This window comes from Mauremys mutica, chromosome 1, assembly GCF_020497125.1.
Source record: "Mauremys mutica isolate MM-2020 ecotype Southern chromosome 1, ASM2049712v1, whole genome shotgun sequence".
Taxonomy (NCBI): Eukaryota; Metazoa; Chordata; order Testudines; family Geoemydidae; genus Mauremys; species Mauremys mutica.
In genome coordinates this window covers 100,088,765-100,116,044 of record NC_059072.1, presented here as the reverse complement: position 1 = coordinate 100,116,044, position 27,280 = coordinate 100,088,765, and the positions used below count along the sequence as shown (strand labels likewise).

The 27,280-nt window shown below is 42.7% G+C and overlaps 1 protein-coding gene across 3 annotated transcripts in view; it reads right to left on the bottom strand.

The window, feature by feature from the left end:
* APPL2 (adaptor protein, phosphotyrosine interacting with PH domain and leucine zipper 2) overlaps positions 1-27,280 on the bottom strand; it is a 55,151-nt gene that overhangs the window by 12,098 nt on the left and 15,773 nt on the right. For all 3 annotated transcript variants that reach the window (XM_044987441.1, XM_044987452.1, XM_044987460.1), the window contains 8 exons: positions 23,552-23,611; positions 22,878-22,949; positions 17,078-17,165; positions 12,845-12,886; positions 12,677-12,735; positions 11,105-11,251; positions 8,095-8,177; positions 399-557 (listed from right to left, as the gene is read on the bottom strand). In XM_044987441.1, coding sequence (XP_044843376.1) covers positions 399-557; positions 8,095-8,177; positions 11,105-11,251; positions 12,677-12,735; positions 12,845-12,886; positions 17,078-17,165; positions 22,878-22,949; positions 23,552-23,611 — 710 coding nt within the window. The remainder of the gene's footprint in view (positions 1-398; positions 558-8,094; positions 8,178-11,104; positions 11,252-12,676; positions 12,736-12,844; positions 12,887-17,077; positions 17,166-22,877; positions 22,950-23,551; positions 23,612-27,280) is intronic.

The window sequence follows — 27,280 nt, the reverse complement described above, 5'->3', positions numbered from 1 at the left end:
ACATCCTGATCCCAGTCTCAGAGGCCCCAATGAGTTGCAGACCTCAATCCAACATGACATTTTATTTTTAGACACTCAAATGCATGAATTCAGGCCTTGTAGTTGAATTCAGCTAGAGGGAAAACCAGTTAGTCACAAAGGGGAAGACTTTCAAAAGCCCCTAAAATGTCTTAGGCTCCTAAATCCCATTTTCTAAGGTGATTTAGGAACTGAAAGGTAAAATTTTCAAAAGTGCCTAAATGATTTAGGAGTCTTAATCCTACTGATTTTCAATGAGACTTGGCCCTGAAATCACTTAAGCGCTTTTGAAAATTTTACTCAAAGAATCTTCATGGTAGAAATAATGCAGAAATCAGCTGCCAGTCACACAGACAAACAAGGTGGACTATCCTTCTTACTTTCTAAGATTAAGGTAGCCAGCCTTCTGAATAAGGTTTCTGTTGATTGCTGGTGAGGTGACATCAGAATCCGGGGTGTAAACAGACTCATTAACTGAAAGCAAGTCCTGCTGGGATACTCTCATGGCGTCAGCTTCAGCATCCAACTCTCCCTGTATGCTGGAAAAAAATCAGTCGTTTTACTGTCAGTCAGTTAACCCAGGAAAGCATCTAACATGTATGTAATCCTGCAAGAACAAAAATATTTATGTTAAATACATTGTATGCTACTTGGCACAGCTGGATTAAATGCACAAAAGGTATTTACACACAGTTCCCTGCTGGTTTGGAGTAGGGGAAAGAGAAAGTGGATTTTTACATGGATTTAAGAGGAAAAATAGTTACGAGAATACACATGAAAGGATCTCTATGAGCCCTTGGTCAATGAATACAGGAAGGAAGGAAGGAATGGAGAAAAGAGATGAAGATTAAGGAATTACTCCCAGTAAATTACTCTGGGATTACAGAAACAAGATGCACCTGCAAAAGAGACATTGAAAATTTGTGTAACACAGGTAAGGCTGTGGTTTTAATTTGGTAGCAACAGTATCACCAGGTTCTTCACTTGGTGTTTGTCCTGAAATTCTGGTGTTTAAGAACACGTGTGCTTGGCAGCTAGTTTACTGTAGACACGCTGTACAAACATATTTACTGCATTTCTACGAAAACAGCATTTACTGTGAACGTATTTCAAACAGTACTGTGTTTTTTCTTGGACTGAGTACTGTTTGCACCAACGATAGCGGTTTTCTTCCCCGAACATTATAAAGGAGAGTGATAAGGAGAGAGGAGATATGAAAATGACCAAAAACCATGAAATGATGGCAGGATTATATTCTGTTTGTCACAGCAATGCCCAAGGAACAGCCAAGAAAGGGGACCCATTGTGGTAGGCACAAACATAGCGTAGTACACAGTCCGGGCCTGAAAGAAGTTACCGTCTAAATAGAAATGATGGTCACAGGGTGGGGGAAGGAGTGGAATACACAAGCAGACCGAGCATTGTGACAGCAATGGAGGCCGGGGGTGAGTGAGCAGTTTAGTTAGAAGGGCATAAGCTACATGGAAAGAAAAGGTAAGGGGCTGAAGGGGACAAGGCAGGATATTGGAGTGAAGCTGAGGTGAAGAGACTGTGAGGAATGCGAAATGCTAAACATTAACTGTGAAAATCAGGCTGGGTTGATTTGGTTTTTTGAGACACAAACAAAGCTTCAAGCAACCAAACAGCATTGTGCATATGCGTTGTGATTGAAGCTGAGCAAACAGATGCAGTGATTAATACTAAATCGGTATGTTCCTAGTAATGTTCCTGCTGGAATTTATAATAATGTGTCTTGGCTTTCGTAGAACTGGCTTGGTTATTTCTGAGAACTGCATGATTAACTGGAGTTCCTGTCACTGAACCACTGATTAGTTGATCAGAGCCTTTCAAAAGCGCTACCCACTTTCAGAAATGCTCTGGTGGCAGCTGTCAGCCTACAGAAGGGCAGCAGAGTCCTCCATCAGTCACACAGGCCTGGACTCAAAGGGCCAGATTTTTCACCCTTATTCACACTAAGTTGACTTCCATGATTTACTCACCTTAGTGTTATTCCATGTGAGTATGGTTTGCAGAATCTGACCCAATCTGAAGCTGCCACAACTGTCTTGTCTACAGAGGTCTTGGAGGAACAATACAAGGAATTGCTACTTAAGGAAAAACAAGTGATTTGGGGCTAAAACTTAGGTTCACTCTTTCAGTAGGGGCTCACAAAACCTCTTACAAATAGACTTTTTTTAAAAAATCACTGTAAACAGGAGGGGCAGAGTGGGTTCAAACATTCCCCTGCATTACTGGAAACCCTAACCCCGCCGTACTGGTTAGTGCATGAAAACCAGAAAGTGACACAGACTAAACAAAAGTCTGACCATTCTAGATTCATTGTTCAATATTAAAGAAATGGAAAAAGGGAAGCATGTTAGATTTTAAAAATTCTTTCCATTGTAACACTGTTATTGGAAACATCAATAAGATTTTTTTTTAATTTCTATTTTCCTCTTGACAGTGTCCCTTCCAGTGCAGTGAAGTCAAGTCTTTCACATTTGTAACAACTTTAAAATAATAAAATCTTCCACCTAGACATGATTTAGAAAACAGACATGGTTAGAATTAAACAAGCAGAACCCAAATCTGTCTTCACATCCCTACGTAACTCCCATTGTGGTGAATGGTAACTGCAAAAGGGTCTCAAAGTACCAAATTCAACCTAGAGGAAAAAACAAACAAACACACAGATGCAGCAACAGACACACTACAGTGCTGTACAAACGTGGATCCACAGTCTCACTACTATGCATTTTCAGCTTCAGAGTAAAGTCACATTAACTGATGCTGCCTATACTAATGTGAAAAGAGAGCTAAGAGGTCTGTGTCATTAAACACTAGCAGACTACCTCTATACTGTCTTTTTAGTCCTAGTGCTTGAGCCAATCAGAAGGCAACATTTTGACTGATTTCCATGACCTGATGGACCAATCAGACATACGATTAGTCTAAAAGTCCTGCCTCTGCAATGCCTCCATTAGAAGCTCATATTTGGCCAGACATCCCTCCTGCCCAAAGAGCCATTCTGGGCTCAGTCAGGAAGCGACTGTGGGTCTGTATGCCCTTCTGCGTGCGGCTGGCCATTCTGAAAAAGCCTTAAATCCCGACAGGATAAGTTTGATGATATTCTTCCCCGGTTATAAAAATGGTGGTTAGCTAAAAGTGAGACACAATGGGCTCGATCCCCAGGTGCACCGCAACAGCGTTTGGCTCCCCTGGGGAGAAGGGGACCATAGGTGACTTTACACCACCTTCCTGCACCCTCTGGTTCCTGATCCTGGGGTCTGCCAGCCCTATTCCGCTGAGAATTCCCCTAGGACAGGCTAATCCTCCGAGGATCAAAGCAGCAGCTGGGGATGATGTTCTAACCAGTGTCGTTCTAAAATAATGAACAAGGAAGGTCACTGTTTTCAGAATAGGAAAGAAGAAAGCAGTTTATATTAAGACCAATGTATATTATGGAGCACTATTAATAACATTCAGGGTCAAAAATGATACCTATTTAAGGCTGTCTTCTAAGAAAAATGAACAAAGAGGATCCCTTATAATAGAGTTTGTTGCTAAAATGGGACTTTCAATCCTTTGTGGCCTTCTGATGTTTTGGTAGCTGTTGCTGGAGACGTGGGAATCTGTAAACACCAAGCAGCCTTCTGATCTGCAGAGGTCTTCAAATGGAAAAAGGAGGTATAGCTATACCTGACCTATGCAGCTGTTACTCTGATTGTCCTAACAAGTAAAGGGATGAGAGCAGGTTCTGCAGCTAATAGAATGATGAACCTGGAATTACAGAGGAGGGTCCCAATACTTGTGTCATTTCACTCCCCCTAGAGCAAGACTCTGGCTAGATGGAATGAAGAAAAAGTTCTTCCCTTTTTCAGCTATGGAAAGCGGTTTTCAAAACATAGGCTGAAGATATTAGACCGAATAGTCAGCCTTCTGTATCCGGGTAGGCGCCTTGCAAGGACAATATGCTAGAAGACATTCCCTCCTTTCAGAAAAACTAACAGCATGAAACATCGGATTTTTCTACTCGGTTTTCCAAGCCCTCCAGGAGTTGCTTCTCCTTGCCATCTATTGGGTGCAGTCAGTAAGAGAAGGAGGTATCAAATAGTTGTCACTTAGCTTACAAAAAGAAAATCATCTGGACCTGCACATATAATTTATGCTTATTGGAATGTCTGGACTTCTGCTGGCTGGGATTCCCTCACAGCTTGTGTGTGATACCTCTGAATGCGTGAGGCAGCAGGAGCTCCTTTAATGCCTCAAAGACGTAACAAATACTCAAAGTAACCCTACAGCCCATATGAAATATGGCACCCATAGAGCTGGCGACTGCCCACCTGAGCCAGACAGCAAGCTGCTTCAACTGCATTTGGGGCCAGTTCTTCCATTACTGAGACCACAACCCTACACTTGACCTGCTGCTTGGGAGACTAAACGTTATAGCTCCTGTAGTTGCTGCTGTTCTTTTGGGGGTCATAGCAGTGATAGTAACCTGGATGAAGAACATTGCATTTTAGTCCAGGTTATGCAGGATCTGACTGACTAAAGGCATATTCATTCTTACGCAGTATTATAGCTCTGATTTGCAATGGCTCATTTCCAGGACTTCCAAACTTTGAAAAGCCCTACTCCCAGAAAAATAAAACCAACTGTGTTCCCTTCAATCCCACGATGCAAGGTTAAAGGCTGATCAATAGATCTGAATTTTAACTAAGTTAGATTGTATTTTAAAATGTGTCAGCTTTTTAGTGTAAAGAACGAAAGTAAATATTGGATATGAGATGCTTGAATACATTATTTAAATTATATTTAAACATGAAACAGAACATTACTTTCTATGTTTAGAACAGTGTTGCTTAGTGATTTTTTTTTTTTTTAACAGTAGTGATTGAGGCAACACTAATATTTTTCCTCTAATAAATCACCTCTCCTATATGGAGTTTATGTGGGGCCTCAGGCTGGGCTTCCATTCAGTGGGGCTCTGCTGGGCTCCTGGGGCTTGTCTCCTCCCTAATTGCAGGGTGGTTGGGAGGGAAAGGCTGGCATCTCCTAAGCCCACCCACTTGTGGCACCAAAAATATGGATCACTCGGAGGATGTATGATGATTCCTTTCTTTTCTTATAGGCTTTGATCACTCAAATAGTTAACAGTATTGCTATTTAAAAGTATCATCATCTGCATCTTGGTAACTCATTGAGATGAATAGTGCTATTCATGCCTCTTCAAGATATTGTTTCAGTCTTTCTGCAAACTCAGGCAGACACCACTGTACTGGTTATGCTTGGGTTGTGTTTTCAAGCTTCTATTCTAATCACAACAGCTAGAGACTTTGTTTTTAAATGAAAGCTGAGACTCTGGAGCACAAGTGAGAGTCCCATCTGCCTCTCTGCCTCAGCCAGTCCTTTGTGCTTCCTCACAGGAGTGTCCCCTGGCAGTAGTGTAGCTGGGGGGGGGGGGAGCAGGAGAGCAGCTGCTCCCCTAAGCACTCACTCGGCGCTTCCCAGCACGTCCAGGTCTTCGGCGGCACTCACTTCGGGCTCCGCTGCATGCATCTTGTGGCGGCAGCTCCTGCGGCTGGCGCTTCTCCTGCTCCTCCCGCCCTTGCTTTGTGGTGGCCTGGTGACGCTCCTCCCTATGCCCGCTGGGGGGCACCTGCTACCTTGCGGCTCCAGCTGTGCTTGGCTGAGGACTAATCCAGTGCAGGTGTCTCTCAGGCAGCTCTGGGTCTTCGGTGGTCGGTAATTCGGGGCGGCAGGTTCTTTAAAAACAAAGTCTCTAGCTGTTGTGATTAGTATAGATGCTAAAATAGAAGCTTGAAAACACAACCCAAGTGTAACCAGTTCAGTGGTGTCTGCCTGAGTTTGCAGAAAGACTGAAATAATATCTTGAAGAGGCATGAATAGCACTATTCATCTCAATGAGTTACCAAGATGCAGATGATGATACTTTTAAGTCTTTGGCAGCAAGACATGGGTTTTTCTTTTTTTTTTTTCCCCTTCGCTGCTTTGCAGCAGGTGGCGCCTTTTGTTGTGTGTTCACTCCCCCTGCTCTTAGAACCTGGCTACGCCACTGTCCACTGGACTTTGGGAAACCCAGGCTTACTCTATAACATGTTTCTATGGTCTAAACTAGAGTGGGAAAAGTGCCCTGTATAAACAGATCTACTGTATATAGACAAAACATTGTGGCAGCTCAGAAATAGAAGGTACATGCTATCTCTGGGGAGTTTAAAAAATGAACGTTAGCCTACATGAATGATTTGAGCCATAGGGAGGGATCTTTGTAAGGACTGTTTAATGTGGAAAGGATAAAAGTAAGTCAAAGTAGGAAAAAAGGTATATAAAATAAGGAACAGTTTAGTGAAAGCCAGTCACATGCTTTTATATGTCTTTTCGAACAGTCCAGAAACAAGACAGGCGCTCGTTGGAAGTTAGAAGGCAGCAAAATTGAAGCTGAAAAAGAAAATACTTTTGTGCAAACTGTAAAGAGAACTCACTATTGCGGGATTTTATTAAAGAGAATGGCTTAGTGAAACTGAAAAATAATTAGACACTTCTATGAACAAGAATGACAGCTGCAGTTATGTGACTGCAGATAAAATTATGACTATCAAACTTATGTCCTGAAGCATGAGGATTGTCTGCCAGCTGGGATCAGGAACAAATTTTCCAATCTTGGTATAGTATAAAACAGTTGGGCAAGTGCATTGGAGGGGGTTTATCCCTTCCTTTGAACCAGCTGGCATTAGTCACTATCACATTCAAGATACCAGAGTACATGAACCATTGATCAGTTCTGTTACGGCAACTCCTTTCTAGTACATATTCCAGGTTATTTATGACCTTTGCTCTCACATGAATTTATACTTAGAAGGCCACCAAGCCCAGAAGAGGCAGGGATTTGGATATGCCTTTGTTAAAAAACTGGAACCCTTATTTGCTTTTTACAATTTAGTGTCCCACCTAAAAGTCTGTTTAGTGCTTTATCTAATCTGTCCCAGTTAGAATGTAAGATTTAAAATGTTTTCAGGACTGTCTATAAATTTGGAGATAAATTTGAATTTCACTGTCAAGTTCTGGTCTAATGAGCATTAATAATAAGGAAATAAATTTCCATCGCCATTAGAAATGCAAGGAAAAACAAATGTTTGCCAAATGCATAAGGACAAAATTGGGAAAATATTCAGTAAGGGCCTGATCCAAATCACACTGAACTCAACAGAAAGACGCCCATCAATTTCAATGTAGATTCTAAGCTAGCTAGGGCAAGGATTGTCTTTCTTCTATGTTTGTTCAGTACCCAGCATAATGGGGCCCCAATCCTGAGTTTGGGCACTACCATAATATTAATATTCATTAATACTAAATAGGCTTTACATCAGGCCCTAAACTATTAGAAAACAGAAATCAAACAATACAGATGATATAAAACAATGTTATTAAAATGGGTGGGGGGGTTGTTTTTTTTGGCTTACACTACACTTTTCCCCATTTAAAAGTTTTTAAGTGACATCACATACAGGACATCCTTTTCCAACACAGGTGCTCAACTCTCGAATTTCTGTGCTCATGAAGGGAATTAGGTGTTTATTTACCCTCTTTATGCTCCGAAATGATCATCTGTGTGTCCAAAGATGGGGTTTTGGATGTCCTTTAAAGGTACCCAGATTTAAAAAATTGGGCTTATGGTCTTGTTTAATGTACAGTATTTGGGCTTTATTCCAAAGATCCTCAACTGCCACTGAAAAAAAATCTCTGGCTCTGCTATGCACGTATTCTCTGCAATGCAGATAGTATATTCCTTTTATACACACACACAAACACACCCCTCCCTACCCATCTGTTCTTTCACACAGTGAAGTGCAAATGAGAAAAAAAAATCAATAAACTCTGTTAGTCTGAGCCCAACCCTGCAGCCGTCTGGTGGAACTCCTCTCCTGAGTAAGGACTGCAGGACTGGGCCCTGTCTGGGGCAAGCCCCATCTAGGCACGGAAGGATGTTAGTAATCTTGCTTGAATTTAACACAAATAAATACAGAAAACCAAACTGAAGCCTAGGTGTTGTGTTACCTTTGAACCATGTTTGAAACTGATGATAAAAAGCTGTCCATTCTTTTGGAAAACATCTCTGCTCCCTTCTTAAAAAAGTTAATCTGAAAAATATAATAAGGGTATTCTGGAAATTATCTAAGAAAGGTTTGTCAATCAAATAATGGATGGTGGGGCAGGTGCTGAACATGATCCTGTGGTGACTGATGTCTCAGACTGCCATTCGCATCTAAGGCATTATTTAAACACCAACCTCTCCTTTCCCACCTCTTCCTCTCTGCCCCCCAAACATGAAGGTTAATGACCACTGACAGTCAAATTACTAATATTAACGCTATTAACTAGCCTACAGAACCATGTCACCCCTCTTCCATCCTCCAGATTTGTCAGCATTGTGCAGAACCCAGTTATGTGGCAGTATGCACTACTGTGCCCCATTCTGCTGCATAAGCTGGGGCCAGGATTTTCCCCCTTAATTATGTAGACATGGCCTAATAAACATTAGAGACATCTGCTGGCATAGCTATGTCAGTCAGGGGTGTAAAGATGTGTATCCATGACCAACATAGCTGTGGCAGCAAAAGCCCCTACTGAACCTGCAGTTATACCAATAAACCTGTGCTTTTACTGGTATAGCCGGGGGGAGGGAGCGAGGGAGGGCTGGCAGTTTTGCTGGTATAAGCTGTGTCTATACTAGGAGTGCTTTGCTGGTATAAGATACCCATGTAGCTACACCACCAAAGTACTCCTAGTGTTGACCTGGCCTGAGATGATCCTCCCTAGCATCTGTGCTCTTAATCAGCGTAACCAGATGACTGCTATGGAAGAAATGGATAGAGGGTGAGGAAAACAAACCCTACTCATTCTGACCAAGAAGAGTTCAGTGAAACTATTTTAGTTAGTGGCTCTTGAGTTAGATGGAAACTTATAAAATCAAGTGTTAATTCATTATTAAAGAATCAAACACTATTCATGCATTAACTATTGGTTCATACTAGATCCCATATCTTATCTTACTCTCATCTCCATGCACAGGATGAAGCAGCTACAGCATATAGACACTAACAGTTGCTCCTCCCACCAAATTATTTCCAATATGCTAAGCCTCATACTCATCCTCTCTTTGGAAACATGAAACACAAGGTGTGCACATTTTAGCTGATCAATTAATATGGACAACTTACAGTAGAAAGACAGATAGGCACTTTACAGTTTCTTAGGTCTGAATATGAGTTGGCTTCAGGCTGGCCTGACACTTTGCATTCTCACAGTAACAAGGCATTACCATATAGGGCATCCAAAGTCCACAATTCCAGCTTGGCACTTTGTTTCCATACAAGCAGATAAATGGGAATGCCTTGTGTTACTCTGCAGAGAGGCCCCAGTGGTTAAAGTAGATTGAAACAGGAAGGGAAGTGCTTGCTGCACCAGCCCAGGAGGGGGAACTGTGAGAAAACACTACTCACGCTAGACAGGAAGAGGGAACATCATTTGATTTCAGCTGGGGAAAATCAGTGCAGTCTTTCCCTGCTGTGATTGACACCTGTGCCAAGAGGGAGTAAACTCCCTCTACTGGTGTAAGTGGACAGAGAATTCTTATGTGTCACACCTTTTGCACAGGTGGAGATGATTATGCAAAGTACAGAAGAGTTAAGAAACAGACCCACTCTATTTTTGTCCCAAGTGGAAGTATGAAGCATCAGAAATCTCATGCAAAGGCCTGTTCTCATGAGACTTCCAGCAGTTTTGCAGACTAAAGCAGTGTGGATAATTTGCAGAGAAGGCCCTGAACTACTTGACTGTTGAGTTTTTTATGGTTTCCCCCTCACTAGATAATACTGCATAGACCAGTGGTTCCCAAACTTTTTACCTCGTGACCCCCCCTTACTCCTGTCCACACCCCCACCCCCTCTGGAGCCAGGGCCAGGAGCAGATATGTGGCTCCAGGAGGGAGGGAGGGATGCAGACACGGGTAAGGGGGCTGAGGCTGGGGCCATAGCTGGGGGCAGGGGTGGAGCCTCAGCCACAGGCCAAGGCCAGCAGCCGGGGCCCCAGGCGCGGGGCTGGCAGCCGGGGCCAGGAGCGGAGATGGGTGGCGCTCCCTCCCCACCCCGTGGGGGCTGGCCCAGGCCCCAGCCATGCCTCCTCCCGCCCAATGTTCCTCCCTGTCCTAAGGGGGTGTGCCCTACAGTTTGGGAACCTCTGGCATAGACTTATTATTTACACTCAGTTTCAGGTCCTGGTTCTCATTTACATTAAGGACCTTTTACATCATTCTGGCAGTGTAAATGGACCTTAAAATAGAGTGCTCAAAGTGCTGTACAAATATTAATCAATGAATCCTCCCAACACTCCTGGGCAGTAGGTTTTTAGTCTTACTGCCACATTTTATGGACTTGGAAACCAAGACAGAGACTTGGCCAAAGCCACACAGCAAATCATTGGCTGCGCAAGGATTAGGATATAGGATTTCCAGTGCTCAACCCACTTGACTACACTCTCTCTCCTATTCTCTAACACATGCTCCAGTTCCTGTTCACACTAGACTCCTTATCAGCATGCTGAATATCTCATGCTGTGAAGTAAACTGTTACACAGGTGAGCTTATAAAAGCACAAAGTGAACAATGACATTGGAGTAAATTTTGTTGTGATGACAGTTTAGTGTCCATACCATTCAGCCAACAACGTGCTGATTTTGCTTTTGTGTGTGTGTTTTTTTTTTAAAGTAGTATCTTTAGGAATAGCTAAATGTCCAACTATCTGACCATACATAAAGAACAATTTGAGTAAGGCATTGCAAAATTTGGCTCAATGTGCACGTTGTTTGACTAGAGAGAGGAAATATACAGGTTCACACAGAAAGAATAAAAATGGCAGCACAACATTTTAACAGAAAACATTTTGAATAAGGTTTTCCCTATTTTCATATGTCAGCTGCCACAACTCCTTCTATGCCAAAATGTCTTTCATATCCCAGAGACAAGTTCCTTTAAGTGACATTTCCACTATCCTGGCTTTGCTGTACATACCTGTCCTTGTGTGTATCCTAGCATAGGTTCCATCATTGCAATTCTCTTCCTGTACTGCAGAGCATTCAGGGCACAGTAATACTGTAATGATGAAAGATGCTGCTTCCTCCTTGCATTTGCCACCTCCTTTACTACTTCTGTCTTTAGCTGAATAAAAATTTGTGCAGAATGTTAAAACTGACAGTCACGCAACGCACAATCATGTTCTGGATATATCCAGATCACTTACTGATTATTTTAATGTCATAATTAAATATTTATTTTTCATTATGGGAAACAATATCTCCATGACAAGATAAAAACAAGCATTAGAAGTAAAACAATTAATATAGGCTCTACCTGGCAACATATTTAACTGCCTCTCTAACTTTAACTGATTTATGCAGTGTAGTTATAGCTGTGTCGATCTCAGGGTTTTAGGGAGACAAGGGAGTTGTGGTAATATATGTTATTGGACTGACTTCTGTTGGTGAGAGAGAAACTTTCGAGGACCTGAAGAAGAGCTCTGTGTGGCTCGAAAGCTTGTCTCTCTCACCAACAGAAGTTTCACCTCGTCTCTCTTCAAGCATATGAGCAGCTCTCTGGGCTATAAATAGCACAACTACTACATATTTTAAATTGTAAGCATCAGGTTATGACTTCAGTTACATCAGCGTAAGTCTGGAGGAATTTCACTGTAGCGGAGATCAGAACCTGGTCCTATGTGTGTGTAATTCATAGAACTAATAATTCTGGGGACAAGTCACAATCTGCTGCATCTCCAAGCACATACATCCGATACAGGAGCTAAACACTGCATTCTGATCTGCAATGTAGATCCCTTAAATGATCTTCTGATCTTTCTAAAAGTGTAAAGCCGCCTACTGGCCCAATCTTACATTCTTTGCACACTTCGTACTGAGTGGGAGGCTTGGGTGTGCAAAGAATGCAGGATCAGTCCCACTGACATCACATTCATTTGCTGTAGGTGGAATGAGAATCAATATCCAAAGACCTGCCAGGCACACTGAAGAGGAGAATGTAGTCCTATAAGCACAGCAGATATATGGCATTATTACATCACTTCAGGTACAAACATCCTGCATCAATAATCCTCTAGTACAGCATCCTCCCTTTAGAAGATTGTTAAACAGATGGGTTTTACAGCAAGAGGCCTATAAAAATCTTTGTGGTCATTTTGGATTTCTTCTGTTGTGAAGAAGTCATCCTTCAGCTCCCCTTGCTGCCTTATGGCCTCAAATTCAATAAAACACTTAAGCACACACGTGTGACACTGAGGCTGACTCATAGTCCTGGGTGCTCCGAGAAGCAGCACAACATGCCTTACTTGAAGCATGTAAATAGTTCCTTCAAGTTAGGCACATGCTTCTGTACCTCTCTCAACTGAGGCCTAAAAGCTTTGTTGCTGACTCAAAAGGCAATCACTGAGAGTCTTGAGCTACTGTGGATTCAATCCACAAAACCCAGAAGTTTGTACATTTGCCAATGTTGTAGTTAAAAATGAATATGTAGGCAGAGCCGCTGATTAAAAACTTTCCTTACATTAAGAACCAAACTATAAGACTTTTTTACCTTTTCATTTTCTCTTCTTTTCGGTAATCGGCTATACTTTGCCATGGAGAGATCATGTTCTAAAAACAAGAAGCATTTTCAGCATCATGGTGTGGGAATACACACAACATGTCTCCTGTTACATAATTAGTGCATGCCATTAGAAACAAACAAAAATATGAAACATACCATTGCTAGCAAGGCCGAAAAGATCCTTTAAAGTGCTTACTTCTGAAATAAAAAAAAAAGTCAACACTTCAGAATGGAGAGAGCTATATACATTGCTTATTCAAGCAGAATCACAACGAAACTAACTCCCTTTATAGATACTTGAAGGACAGTTGCCTACGTCATTTTACTCCTACAAACAGAAATGTGTAATTTATGTTCATGTCTTGAAAATAATAAATGAAGAGCAGCACTTACAAAATATTTGCAATGAGCCGCTGGCATCTCCTATGCCCCCTGTTTGTTTCATCCATTTGGGGCTTGTCTTAAATTATAAACACCTCAAGGCAAGCACAAATGAGTTCCCAATCCTAACAGGGCCTTTGGGGGGTCAACTGCAATATAAATAATTCCCACCCTCATGCTCTGCTGTGCTTTACTATTCACTTTACTGATCCACTTCCCTCCTTACTGCAAGAAACAAACACTTCTTTTCCTCCAATGTACCCCTTGGTCACATGATGCTCCATGGCCAGTCCCTTGCTAGGACCTCCAGAAAGGAAGCATGGAAGGAAGCACCTGTACACGCAGGTAGGTAAGATTTAGCTAAACTTGCTTTACTGGACAAGCTCTGACAATGGGAAAAGATCCCATATGTACAGGTGTAATTTATACAAGGAACCTGCAGATTCCTTTGTCCATTACCAAAGAAAAGCTGTCCTTTGCCTAAAAAATCTGTTTTGAACAACATATTGCCAGTGCTTAAATGACACACAGAAGCTGTGTGCCCACCAGTGACTGCCACAGCATATGAACTAGGGCCCTGATCCTGTAACTGGATCAGACCTATTCGGGCAGACCTTTGTGCCTTTGCAGAGCCACAGTAACATCAATGTGGATGTGACTGCTGGGTTGGGGCCAATATTAAGGATGTTGGGCAAAATGTTTTGATTGGGGTGAGGAAAGGTAGCTAAGTAAATAAGCTGATTTTCAAAAGGTGCTGCTATCACTGCCCCCTCCCTGTGCACCGTAACTTGCATTAATCTCTTCAGTAAGAATACCCAGTAGGAAATTGTGAAAAGCTTAGAGAGAAATTGCAGGATTTGTGTTCCTCACCAAGGTACCATGTGCTCTTGGATGAGCTAGACCAAAACTGTGCTGTAGCTCAAGGCCCCCCCATTGTCTGCATTCCTCTAGTGCAAGAGAGTGGGAATTCTGAGGCAGCTTCAAATAAACTAGTACATGGAAGTTTTTATTGCATCAAATATGAAAAAGAAGGCTGTAGGTAGAGAATTGCTTGTCCTATTATTATTAGTTAATTTTTTTCCTACACCAAATTTTCAGTGGGCAACAGATTTCTGTACTGAAAATGCATAGCTGCTCTCAGGAAGCTCTTGGGGAAGCAAGAGATTTTGGCAGCTGGACACGTAATAGATGGGACTTTGGCATCCACAGAATTGGGAGACAGTTTGGGTTCTTGACACATCTGGGGCTTTATATAGTAGGGATGAGATATATCTCCTTGTCCTCTCTCCTCCTATGAACAAGGGCAGAGGTGATTTGAAATTTTGGGTGCAAATTATACACACACACAAAAGGAAGGCCACCGGTATGAAGAGAGAGAGGAGCTTTCTGAGGGGCTGGCCCAAGACTATGGAATGAACTCCCCCAGGAACTAAAGACCATCTTCCACTCCAAGTGCAAGGTGCCTTTCTTCTACCTTCCCTTCTCTGACTCACACACAATGCTAAATGTTTGTATGTGTTAATTAAAAACAAGACACACTGCTGTGCATACATACTTTCCCCCTGGGAAAAGGATAAGAACAAACATGTGACAGATATTAGTCATGTTGCCTAATGCACTACTGAAAGGCACTCAGATACTATGATGAATACAGTAACTCCTCACTTAACATTGCAGCTATGTTCCTGAAAAATTCGACGTTAAGTGAAATGATGTTAAGCGAATCCAATTTCCCCATAAGAATTAATGTAAAGGGTGGGGGGGGGGGATGTAGGTTCCAGGGAAATTTTTTTTTACCAGACAAAAAACTATATATATAGTTCATAGGAGGGGAGAGGACAAGGAGATATACACACACACATACACACACACACACACACACACACAGTATACGTTTTAAACAAACAATTTAATACTGTTTACAGCTATGATGATTGTGAAGCTTGGTTGAGGTGGTGAAGTCAGAGGGTGGGCTATTTCCCAGGGAATGCCTTGCTGCTAAATCAGTGGTTCTCAAACTTTTGTACTGGTGACCCCTTTCACATAGCAACCCCCTCCCCATATAAATTAAAGTTATTTTTTTTATATTTTTAACACCATTATAAATGCTGGAGGCAAAGCAGGGTTTGGGGTGGAGGTTGACAGCTCGTGACCCCCTCCCCACGTAATAACCTCATTACCCCTTGAGGGGTCCTGACCCCCAGTTTGAGAACCCCTGTGCTAAATGATGAACTAGCACTTGGCTGAGCCCTCAAGGGTTAACACATTGTTGTTGATGTAGCCTCTCACCTCTACAAAGCAGCAAGAATGGAGGGGAGGGGAGATAGATTAACAGACAGAGACAGACACACACCTTGTGTGGGGAGAGAGAGAAATGCACACTGCCCCTTTAAGTAAGCTGACCCACTCTTAAGTGCATTGTCTTTTAAAGTGGATCAGGAAGTTGAGACAGCAGCTGCTGCCCCAGGCTCTCTCCGTCTCTCTCCCTCCATGTCCCCACCCTGCTCTATATGGAGAAGAAGGGGTAAGTGGGGTGTAGGAGCATATTTGAGGGGGACACCCTGACATTAGCACCCACCTCTACTCCCCCCCCCCCCCGCACAGCAAGCAGGAGACTCAGGGAGAGCAGCTCCAAGGTACAGGCAGGAGCAGCACGTGGCAGTGCGGGGAGGGACAGCTGCAATTGCTAGCCTGCTGGCAGCTGCTGCACAGGGAACTTAGGGGAGCTGATAGGGGGGCTGCTGGTCCACCCTGATGCCAAGCCCCCACCAGCTAGCTGCAACAGGCTGCTCTTCCAGCTGCAGTGGACAAAGCAGGCAGCTGCCAAACAGTTAGAAGGGAGCATTGCACAACTTTAAACGAGCATGTTCTCTAATTGATCAGCAAGGTAACAACCGGGAGGACTTTAAGTGAGGAGTTACTGTACATATAAGAGTAGAATAGTAAAATGTAACCCCTTAAGCTCCAGCCCTGCAAACGTACGTACATGTTTAAACTGTAAGCATCTGAGTGGTCTCACTGAAGTCAAGTGAGGAAAGTTAGGCAGATATGAAAGCATCTGCAGGACAAAGATCTTGGTATTTGGACATTATGTGCCTTTTGTCTTGACACTTACCACAGAACTATTATAAACAACATGCATTTGTGACAGGCCCATTCATGTCATCATAGTCTTAACTGCTCTATAGTGATGTATGGAAATGAAACAAGCTGAAAATCATAATTTCTCCAAAGCATATTTTCTTTCACAATTATACTGCAGTTGTTTTCTCTTCCAATAAAACCAGTTCAAACAAATGTAGGCACCTAAATGCCTTCTGAGGTGAGCTGAGCATGGGAACTATTTATTATTATTGAAAGTTGAGATACAGTCAATAAAATCTTATGCTTCTCTTGCACGTGCTGGTTAGACTCTCTCTGAACTTGCACAGCAAACTGCTTTCAAAATTATTCCAAATATTTGCACTGTTATTTTCCTTTGTGAGCAAGGAAGTTCCAATTTTGTGCCATCCTGCCATCTGGATCTTTTCATGGGTGGCACAGAGTTAAAAAGGCTGATTTGCCTAAAAAGGGGGGAAATAGGTATGCTTTGTAGTCAGAAAAATCCTGCCCCTGTTTTTCAAACCCAGTTTTCTCGCAGTAGGGTTAATATTACCTCTCCTTTCAGATGTTCACAAGCCTGTGCACCACTGCATTCCACCAACTTTATGTAAGTATGACACCACCAAATTCAATTAAGTCACATTAGTATAAAAATAGATCATACGGTGGAGAATGTGGCCTTGTATTTTAAAACAGGTACCACGTGTGCTGGACCTCTACAAATTTATGTCTGCTCAAAAATGCTCAGTCTAGCAGCAAGTACGAAAATATCAGATTTTTCTGGCAATTAATACAAAACCAAGTTTCTTAATGACAAATTGATAAATAGTCAACAGCTTACAACGAAATATGTCGGGCATCAAAAGTTATGAGTTGATAGCAATTTGGAATCTAACCAAAACTTACCTGTAAGATCTTTTTCTCGAAATTGTATGATCGGGAGAACCATTGTGTCCGCAAGCTGTTTTGCCAGCTCAGAATGGAGAATGTTAAGCTGAAAGGGAGAGAAATGATCTAAAATACTGTATTGTGCACAGAGTACTACAGACACACTGTCGTCAGCCCGTGAGCCATACAGGCCTCTGTCTGTAGTGTAGTTATAACTGTGCCGGTCCAAGGATCTGAGAGAGACAAGGTGGGTGAGGTAAATAAATATTTTTTTATTATTATTATTACTACAACTACATTGCATACAACAATGGAAGGTATCAAATTTAGCCATCTGAAATGGAAACTCCACAACAAGAAGAAAAAGCATCCCCAGAGGTCCCACATTCTACAACTGTGTGACCACTACATATAACTGCAAATACATTGAACAGCTCTGCAGACAGACTTCAGAGAAACTGAGGCACCATTTACTGCACTTCACATGCCCCAGAAGGGACCACTTCAAACAAGAAATCATCATAGGCTCCCACACACTGGAGTTTAAAAAAAAAGTACAGACGCCCCCTGGGTTACGCAAAGCCGACTTAGGCAAATCTGCACTTATGGAAAAAGTTCCATAAGCTAGAAATAGGAGCGTTGGGGTTTTTTGTGTGTGTTTGGTGGGTTTTTTTTTGGGGGGGGGGGGAAGGACACGTAATTGTCAGGAATACATTTCCAACTTACGCAAAATTCGAGTTACACAAGGCGTTCCGGAACGGAACACTTGCGTAAGTTGGGGAGCGTCTGTAAAGTTACTTGGAAATCATGCAAGAAATCCAAAACAACTATAAAAAACAAACAAACAAACAAACAGATAGCCACCCAACACAACAACAACAAGTGGAACCAACTACAAGTACTCCACAACCACAGACCACCACCTTTGGGATAAACCATGGCACCAGTACCCACCAAGTAGACACTGCACGACACCCAAACATCATCAGTTTATCAAGACTAACCCTCACTGGAGCTGCATTATTTGTGCTCTAAGGGACTGAACTTGTGCCCTACCTCAGAACCTGATACCATACTAACTTGTGGAGAACTAGAAGAGTTCTTCCACCTGTCTCCACCTCAAATAATTCTTTCACTAGAATGATGACACCACTCACAATTACCATGTTCCCAAGACAGAAGTTGGTCCAATAAAAGGTATTACCTCACCCACCTTCTCTCTCCAAGTGTATTCCAAGTATTTGTGTTTAGATTTCTCTTGGGATTTAAAAATTTCTCAGGGAACTAGTTACTGGGCCAAATAATGCCAGGCTTGGTGGTTGTATGGTATTTCTGATCCCAGATGGAGAGAAAGACCAGGTATAATTAATTTATTATTATTAATTATTAATAATAATAATTAATAATAATAATTTTGACCTTACACCTGGTTACCTGGAGTATTAAGAACCCACCAAAAACAAATACTGAGTCAACCCAAATAGTGTTTGGTTTTAAGCATTTTCCTCTGGAAAGGGAATGCACAGCACTACTGAATATAATGCAAAATCAGTTGCCACTGAAGTCAGTGGAAAGCTTGCCACTGACTGTACTAGGAACTGGATCAGATCTGTAGTCATCAACAGTTTTAACAGCTTCAACAAAAATGACAGTGGTAAATGTCCAACAGTTCCCCAGGACCCCATAAATTAAGCTTGCTCAAGGAGAGGCTTTGAAGCAAAAAGGTTACTGCCACACTATTTACTGTCTAAATATTGGTTTCTCACTTGGGCTGCACCTGGCAGAGGAAACCCACCTTACACAAACAAAAAGGAAAAAATCCTTGAACATTAACTCAATTTAGTCTCAGTTCCCAATTAAATTGTAAACAAGTGCTGTTCTTTATACTTCTAATGTTTTAATTTTAAAAAACTTCACATTTTATCAATATTTTCTTATTTATTTGGATTGATTTTTCCCCTTTTTTGGTGCAGGGGAGGGAAACAGATTAAGGCCAATATTTTATAAAAAAGCAGCAGCATCAAGTTAGACTTCTAAAAGCCACATTTAGGCACCTCCTGATTTTAATAAGTGCTGAGCTCCTATTAAGATCAATGGATCCTACACTCTTGATTCGTGCAACTCTCTATTGAAGGCAATGGGAGTTTTGCCTGAGTATGGACTGCAAGACCAAGGAGAGAGTGATTTAATCACTGCTTAAATGAACACTGATTCTATACAATATGTCTTTCCCCCACTGTCATTTGGAGTGACTCCCAATGAAACGCAAAATGGTTGGGTAGCATGTGTGTTGGTCATATGGTTCATAATCATCTCACTGTTACCTTGTGTTTCCCGTCTGTTGCACTTATCTGTTGTCTCATCTTATACTTAAGGGTTTGTCTTCACAGCAAAGATTTTTCAGTGTACCTTTCGTTTTCTCGGCACAAACTGCCTTGCACCCACACATAAAAGTTCTTTTTTTGATTCATTCAGTAGCTATATTTAACCTTTATTGGAAAAACTTTCCCCTGTAGACAAACTTTTAGTCTATCAGCTCTTAGAAGCAGGGACTGTCTTTTTAATTCTGTGTTTGTACAGTGCCTAGCACAGTGGGGCCATGATGTGTAACTGAAACCGCTAGGCTGCTACTACAGTGCAAATTAAAAATTCATCGTCATCTTCTTTAATGCATGGAACAGGGTGTAGGGGCGGACTATGGAGGAGATAAGTAGAGCCATTCAACCAGTGCAAGTCCCTGAGCAGTGATCCAGGGAAAAGCCACATAGGTAGGGAGGAGTGTCACAGTGAGTTACAGCTGCTACCACAACCCACACACCATAGCAGTGGTCACAGCTTCTGCACTCCAATCCCCAAAGCTTGTTTACTCAAGATGTGCATGGTTGATGAGGATTTCAGCCTAAATGCTTAATTTAATCCTTGCCTGATCTTTGGATTCAAAGAGCATTTCAGTTCCTTCACACTTGAGCCTTTGAAAAGATTTCATTAGTAATTAGCCTCTATTAGCCATGTTCTTTGTTAATGCTTCTACACAACCGAGTCAGGACCATTTCCCACTGCTAGAGCTTCTCTTTCCTTTCATTCTTGTAAACTGAAATGTATTCACAATAGGAACCATTACAAATAAAGGACCCTATTCATAAATGCTTTACTCTCATGGCAAGTCTCTCCCTCCCTGCCCCAATTTCTGTAGGTGTCTCTTTAAAATCCAGGCCAGAATGTGATCCAGCACATAAAGACATGTTTTGTGGCATGTTGTTATATATGGATAGGGAGGTCCCTTTTTCCGTGTCGAAAGCAGCAGGGAGAAAGAGTCAGACTGGGCTCAGCTAGGATACCCATGATCATGCTGGGGCTTGGCAAAAGGTTCCATAGATGAGACCAAAGATGTGATGTTCTATATACTGTCAGGGAGCACTGAGACCCAGGATGCTACTTGTCTGGATCCCTAGACGTGGCTGCCCGGTAAGGCCAAGTTCTGCAAACGTGTACTTTCTGTCATGTCTGCAGAGGCAGGGAACCAGATTGGAGGGGTTAAGTGGCTGTAGAGTAGCCATAACTGGGATTCAGTAAACTCCAGGGGCACAGCTGACATGCCTAGCAGGAGGCTGAGGAAAGGAAAGAGTGGGCAACTTAAGAGGAAAAAGCCTAGATTCAACAAAATGGATTCTGTGCTCACAGCCAGCACAGAGGAGGGCTTTGTTTGTACCTTGGAAGGGAGAAAACATTGATGTTTGACCTGTTTATACTGCAGTAAGAGGGGGCAATGCTTTGTGTGTGTTCTGAGACAGCCTGTTGTGTGACATTAACCATCGGTCCTTTTAAAGATCACCAGAAAGAAATGGGATGGCAGGAAGCATGTAAGGGCTAAATTACTCTTTGGGGTAACTTTGATTAAGTCAATGGAGTTACCTCAAGCTAATATTTTAGCTTATTTACCAAGTTTTGTTATTCTGTCTAAATTAGGCCGCAATACAACCCTTTGCCTTTTTACATTAACGGCAAACAAAAGTTTAAAGTAAGCAAACAGGTAGCAGTGTATTTCTGATTATACAAGCACAGACCCCATGGAACCCAGAAGGGATGAGGTAAGACCAAAAAAAACACTCCTACAGTAAGGTCATACAAGTACCTAGATACTCAGACCACCCGGGAAACACTATTTCATGCCCACTGAGGCCATATGTAGAAATACTCCCATTCCTTAGAAGTGACATGCACTGCCTGGCGAGAACAAAAGCATTGTGTACTCAACTCTGCAGCCTGATTTAAACCAATCCTCTTGCCATCAAACTCCTGCTCAATCCTACAGCATAAAATTTGGTCATCTTGTGATGACTATTTGAAACTTCATTAACTGTTGCTTGTGCTGCTCCTTTCCCCGGAAAATCTGGGCACCGATTGCAGAATTTAATGCTTAATAATGTAAAGGCCTTTTCTATCAGAAGATCATAAACTAGCCCAATCCGGTTGATGCTTGATCTATTTTGGGAATCTCCCTTAATTCCCATGCCTGTTTGGCACAGCCTTTCATTAAGCATGATGCAGGGGAAGGGGGCTCAAAGAGGTTGAATGGCCCAGATTCACACCAGGACTTTCAATAGAAGTTATGAGTCTAAATACCTTTGTGGATCTGAGCCAATATTCCCAGCACTCTCCTAGTAATACAAATTGGCACACCTTTTAAGGGATGCAATCTACACCCCCTCACATATATGGAAGTGGGGTGCAGAGCTGGGGCATTGTTCTCCCACTTGGAGCAGTATGCTTCCACTTGGGAGCAGTATGCTTCCACTTGGGAGCATCCCAGTAGCAGCTCTACACTCCCCTGAGCACTGGGGTTGCAACTCTGCCCAATCCTCACCTGGTGTAGGATAAGTATCGAATTAAAGAAGGAAAGTTACCTTATTGGTTAAGGAAGCACATAGGTGTTGTAAAAACGGACCTCAACAGCACGTAGAAGGAAGGCCTTAAAAATAATGAATTATAAGGCCAATTGGAATGAAGTAGGCAGGATGTCTGGTTCAAAGAATAACTAATGAAATAAGGAGAAGTTTCTAAAAGGAAGGCCTCTGACTGATAGGGATGACTACAGGCAATAAGAGAAAAAGAATTTCTCTTAAGAGGAGCCAACATGGACCTTCCCACCCACCTACCAGTGTTATGTCCTATGTGACCCAAGGTGCAACGAAAAAGCTGTTGGTCAGCAGGAAGTAGGGAAGGAAATAAGATCTACAACCTCCTTTTTTCCCTAGGCCGTTCCTTCTTATCTGGATTAAGACTGGAAATAAGGGTGAACTGTCTCAATTTGGTTTTTAGCTGCAGCCCATAACTGGCAATGACATCACTTGTTTGTTAAAGGGTATAAAAAGTGAACTCTTTAAGGGTTCATTGCTAATTCCTGACCATGCTGGAGCCAGCCAATATGAGTCTGAGCACTGCTGGGATTAGCCTGTTTGTAAGTATCTTGATCAAATGCTTATAAATGTTTTGTTACTGTTTGGCTGCAGTAAATTGCATACTATTTAGGCTTTTAAAGCATGTTTAGAGCAATTGTATCAGTACCGTTTGGCCTTTGGATTTAATAAAGGAATTTATGGTTAAATTAGTGTTTGGTGGTTTCCCTTATTAATATTTTCAAATACTATTATTAATTCCAACACAAGGGTTATATAAAGGGAGTGGGATTTATTACTCCTTCCCCTCCATTACATGGTTGCACAAAGGCCAGGCAGAATTTAGCTTTTAGTAGTAGTCAGAGGCAAATGGATAAAGACACAGAGAACACGATGATACTGCTATAGGCCATTTAAATTACCTCATCCACTACTTTTGAAAAGTAATGAAGGGTGGATATCACTTCTTCATCTCCTTTACCCAGGGCAAAATTCTGAAAATAAAAATATATATTGATACTGTAAGTCAACAAGGTTATTATACAGACAATATGTCGTACTACACCTCTACCTCGATATAACGCTGTCCTCGGGAGCCAAAAAATCTTACCGCATTATAGGTGAAACCGCATTATATTGAAGTTGCTTTGATCCGCCAGAGTGCGCAGCCTCCCCCCACCCCAGCGCTGCTTTACCACGTTATATCCGAATTCGTGTTGTATCGGGTCGTGTTATTTCAGGGTAGAGGTGTACATACATGTATAAATCATATACTACTTTCATACATGCACTTTATATTTTAATTTCTTTGTCTAAAGGAATGAAGTTTATCCGATTTATTTAAAAGGAACAGTTGTACCAAGAACAGGCTGCTTTGCATCTTCATTACTTTACTAACTTAAACATTTTGGATGGGATTTTCAAAAATACTCAGTGCTGCTCCCACTGAAGTCAACATGGTGTCAGTGGGACCTGAGTTAGGCCAACGATGAGCTGTTTTAAAAATCCTACCCTTTGAATAGATTTTTCATAAGCACCGTCTAATCAGCTGAATGTTGAGACTGTTACCCTTGCAAACATGGAATTTTAGATGTACCTGTTTTTCATATGCAAGAAGCTGCTTGGAAAGCTGTTGTGTGGCTAGACACATTTCATTCTACAAAATAAAAAGGAGAGTTTAGTAGAGGTAACCAAAAATATTTAGGATTACTGTTGTTACTACTTTATTATTTGGATAGTGGTAGTGCTTATAGGCCACAAACAGGACCAGGACCCGGACCCTGGGGGATATACACACACTGCAAGTGACATTCCCTGCCTCAAAGATCTCACGGTCTATGGGTCTGTCTACACTGTGATAAAAAAAAATGGCACCAAGTCTTAGAGCCCAGGTCAGCTGTCTCAACTGTGGGGCTACAAATAGCAGCGTAGATGTCTGGGCTCGGGCAAAGCCCAAGCTCTGAGATCCTATCACCTGTGGTGTCTCAGAGCCCAGGCTCCAACCTGAGCCCAAATATCTACACTGAAATTTTATAACCCTGCAGCCTGAGCCCCGCAAGCCCAAGTCAGCTGACCTGGGCCAGCCGTGGCCATGCTGTGGGTCTTTTATTGCAGTGTGGATGTGCCATATGGCTCTGATTCTGCAATTACTCAAGCACCTGCTTAACTCTGTGTGCATAAGTCCCAAAGCACTACACCGGGGTAGGCAATCTATGGCACGCATGTTGAAGGCGGCACGCGAGCTGATTTTCAGTGGCACTCACACTGCCCAGGTCCTGGCCACTGGTCCGGGGGCTCTGCATTTTAACTGAATTTTAAATGAAGCTTCTTAAACATTTTAAAACCCTTATTTACTTTACATACAACAATAGTTTAGTTATATTATAGACTTATAGAAAGAGACCTTCTAAAAATGTTAAAATGTATTACTGGCACATGAAACCTTAAATTAGAGTAAATAAATGAAGACTCGGCACACCACTCCTTAAAAATTGCCGATCCCTGCATTACACCAATTCATACAACCCAGGGCCAGTTGGTGTGAATGAGGCTTGGTCTAAATTCAATTTAGTATGAATTTAACTGTTTGGTTAGAAGTATGATTTTTTTTTACTGAAATAATTACACTGGTACATGGATGCGGTTATACTAGTTTAAAAGGTGCCTTATACTAGTATAGCTTATTTGCCTAAATTCACCAGAATAAGCTGTGCCAATATACAGGCTATACCAGTTATACAGGTATCACTGCATCCACACTAGGGGGTTGAACTGGTATAACTATTCAAACTGTGGTACCCGTACAAAGTTGTGTGTACAGCAATGCTTAGAGCAACCCCAAACGAGCCAGTAGAACTATTAACTTGCATCTATTTAAGTATATTCATAATGGATGGATTGCAGGACTGAGCCCAAATTCAAGAATAAAAAGAACAGGCGGTTTGCTGACACGTGGCTAGTACAGGAGTAACTTTGCGACAAGGTACATTGAAAAGGTCACAAACTATGCCTGATCCTCCCACAGAATGCATTAAACAGCAGCTTCTAAAGAAGTCATAAGTTATAACTTCCCATTTAAAATCTGCAATCCAGAGGAAGAACTAGTGGAAAGAACGAGGAGGAATAATGAGAAGGGGTGGGAAAGTAGCCACAGAACAGGTGAAATCAATCAATCTAAACCAAAGAGGGGAACTCGTTTAGCCACTGAACCCTAAGGCCAATTTAAAGCACCACCATTATTTTGGTGCTGCTAGCAATTTCTGGTCTGCAGTGCTCATGTTGCAGACTGAAGACAGGCACTTAAACTGAACCCCAGTCTCAAGGATTTCTCTCCGTTACTCCTTCTCACTCAGAGATTGTGTATGTCTTTAGGTGGCAGGCCCGTCAACGGGGTGGGGGGGGTGATTTACAAGGGCCCAAGGGCCCCCAGCCGCAGTGCAGCAGGGCTAAGGCAGGCTTCCTGCCCACCTTCGCTCCATGCCACTCCTGGAAGTGGCCAGCACGTCCCTGTGGCCCCTGGGGAGGGGTCTCCACGTGCTCCCCCCTCCCCAAGCGCCGACCCCACAGCTGCCATTCGCTGGGAACTGTGGCCAATGGGAGCTGCGGGGGCGGTGTCTGTGGGCAGCGGCACGCTGAGACCCCTTGGCCCCTCACCTTGGAGTCGCTGCCAGAGGGGTGCGCTGGTTGCTTTCGGAAGCAGCCCGAGGTAAGCACAGACACTCTGACCTCCTCCTGCACCCCAACTCCCTGCCCCAACCCTGAGCCCCCTCTCACACCCAAACTCCCACCCAGAGCCTGCACCCCAAACCTCCTCCCACACCCCAACCCCCTGCCCCTGCCCTGAGCCCCCCCCACACCCAAACTCCCTCCCACAGCCTGCATCCCACACCCAAACTTCCCGCCCCAGCCTGGTGAAGTAGTGGGGCTGTTCTCACATAGAAGATTTCAACAACAAATAGTATTTAAATAGTACTAAGAAAACAATGGAAAGCTCCCGCAACCCCATGTTGCTATTAGTATTGTGACAGCACCAACAGGTAAATGTGAAGATGCTGGGCTTGAAACACCCTCACACCTCTGCTATTTGCCCTCAGTGTCTTCCTTTGTGTATCAGAAACCCAGCGAGTGGGGGAACGCAGGCAGGCATAGGAAAGGAAGCAAGTTCTACTCTCAGCTAAAGCAGTAGAGTTAACCTACATTTATATCTCTGTAAATGAGAGCAGAATTTGGCTTGGGACATGTAAGAGGGAGACTAAAGATTCCAACAGCAGAAGCTTTGTCACTAGCCAGATAGGTCTGGTTTGTTTCACTGCCATAAAACTGGTGTAAAAAAACTGAGGAATCAGGTCCTATATATTTGCCCTGGCTAGGTCCCTCCTTTCTCCAATTATTAGTCCTCTGAATTATTTCTATTTTAGAGTTCAGATTTTTAAAAAAGAAAAGAAAAAAAATAAAACCATAGCTTGTTTGTGTAAGTCAGAGCAGCCTCTAAGCTGCTCTAATTTACACCAATGGGCCAGAGCTAGAGCAGACGCACCATCAGAATCAGGGAGGCAGAACCTGCTCCCTGATGCCTTCCTCTGCCCTTCTGTGCAAGCACATCTTGGTATAGGACAGAATCTGGGTGAAAGACTCTAGAAACAGTCTTTGCATGGGCCTCTGCAGCCTCTTAACACCTTGATATACATCTTAACTCCTCAGCAGAGTCACTGTTTGCAGGGGATGAGGAGTGGTAAAGTCATGTTCAGCCATGAAAAACACAAAGGCCATATTTTATCAGGGTATCTACATGAATGGCTGCAATACAAGCACAAGGCAGACGTTGGCTCTCCTAGTTCTGGCCCCCTTAGAACATCATGAAGATTGTTTTTCAAGGCCCTAAGCGATTGAAGCAATGAGCACAGAGAGCTGTTCTAGGGCATAACCAGGGGCTCGGGGCCTGGTACCTGTGTTAAATGGTGTCTATTACATGACCAGGCAATGGCCGCCATATGCAGACCCCATAGAGAGTACTCATACTCTCGGCAGGAATAGCAAGAACAGGTGGAGAGGGCTGAAAGTTACCCTGGCAGACAGCAATCACAAGGCTTCCATACACTGAAATACCACTGAAGCCAATAGACGGTGCTTTCAGTGATGCATAGGCCTTAGGGCTGGCTATGTGCACCAAGGTGAGTGTCATCCTGTCAGAATACAGTGAACACTACTAACACATACATGTGAATCCATTTGGGGTTGCTAATGCTTAGTTTCTCACACACACACCCCCCTCCCTACCTGCCAGATTGTGACCCTATTCTAGGTATAAAATTTTAATTGTGTCATT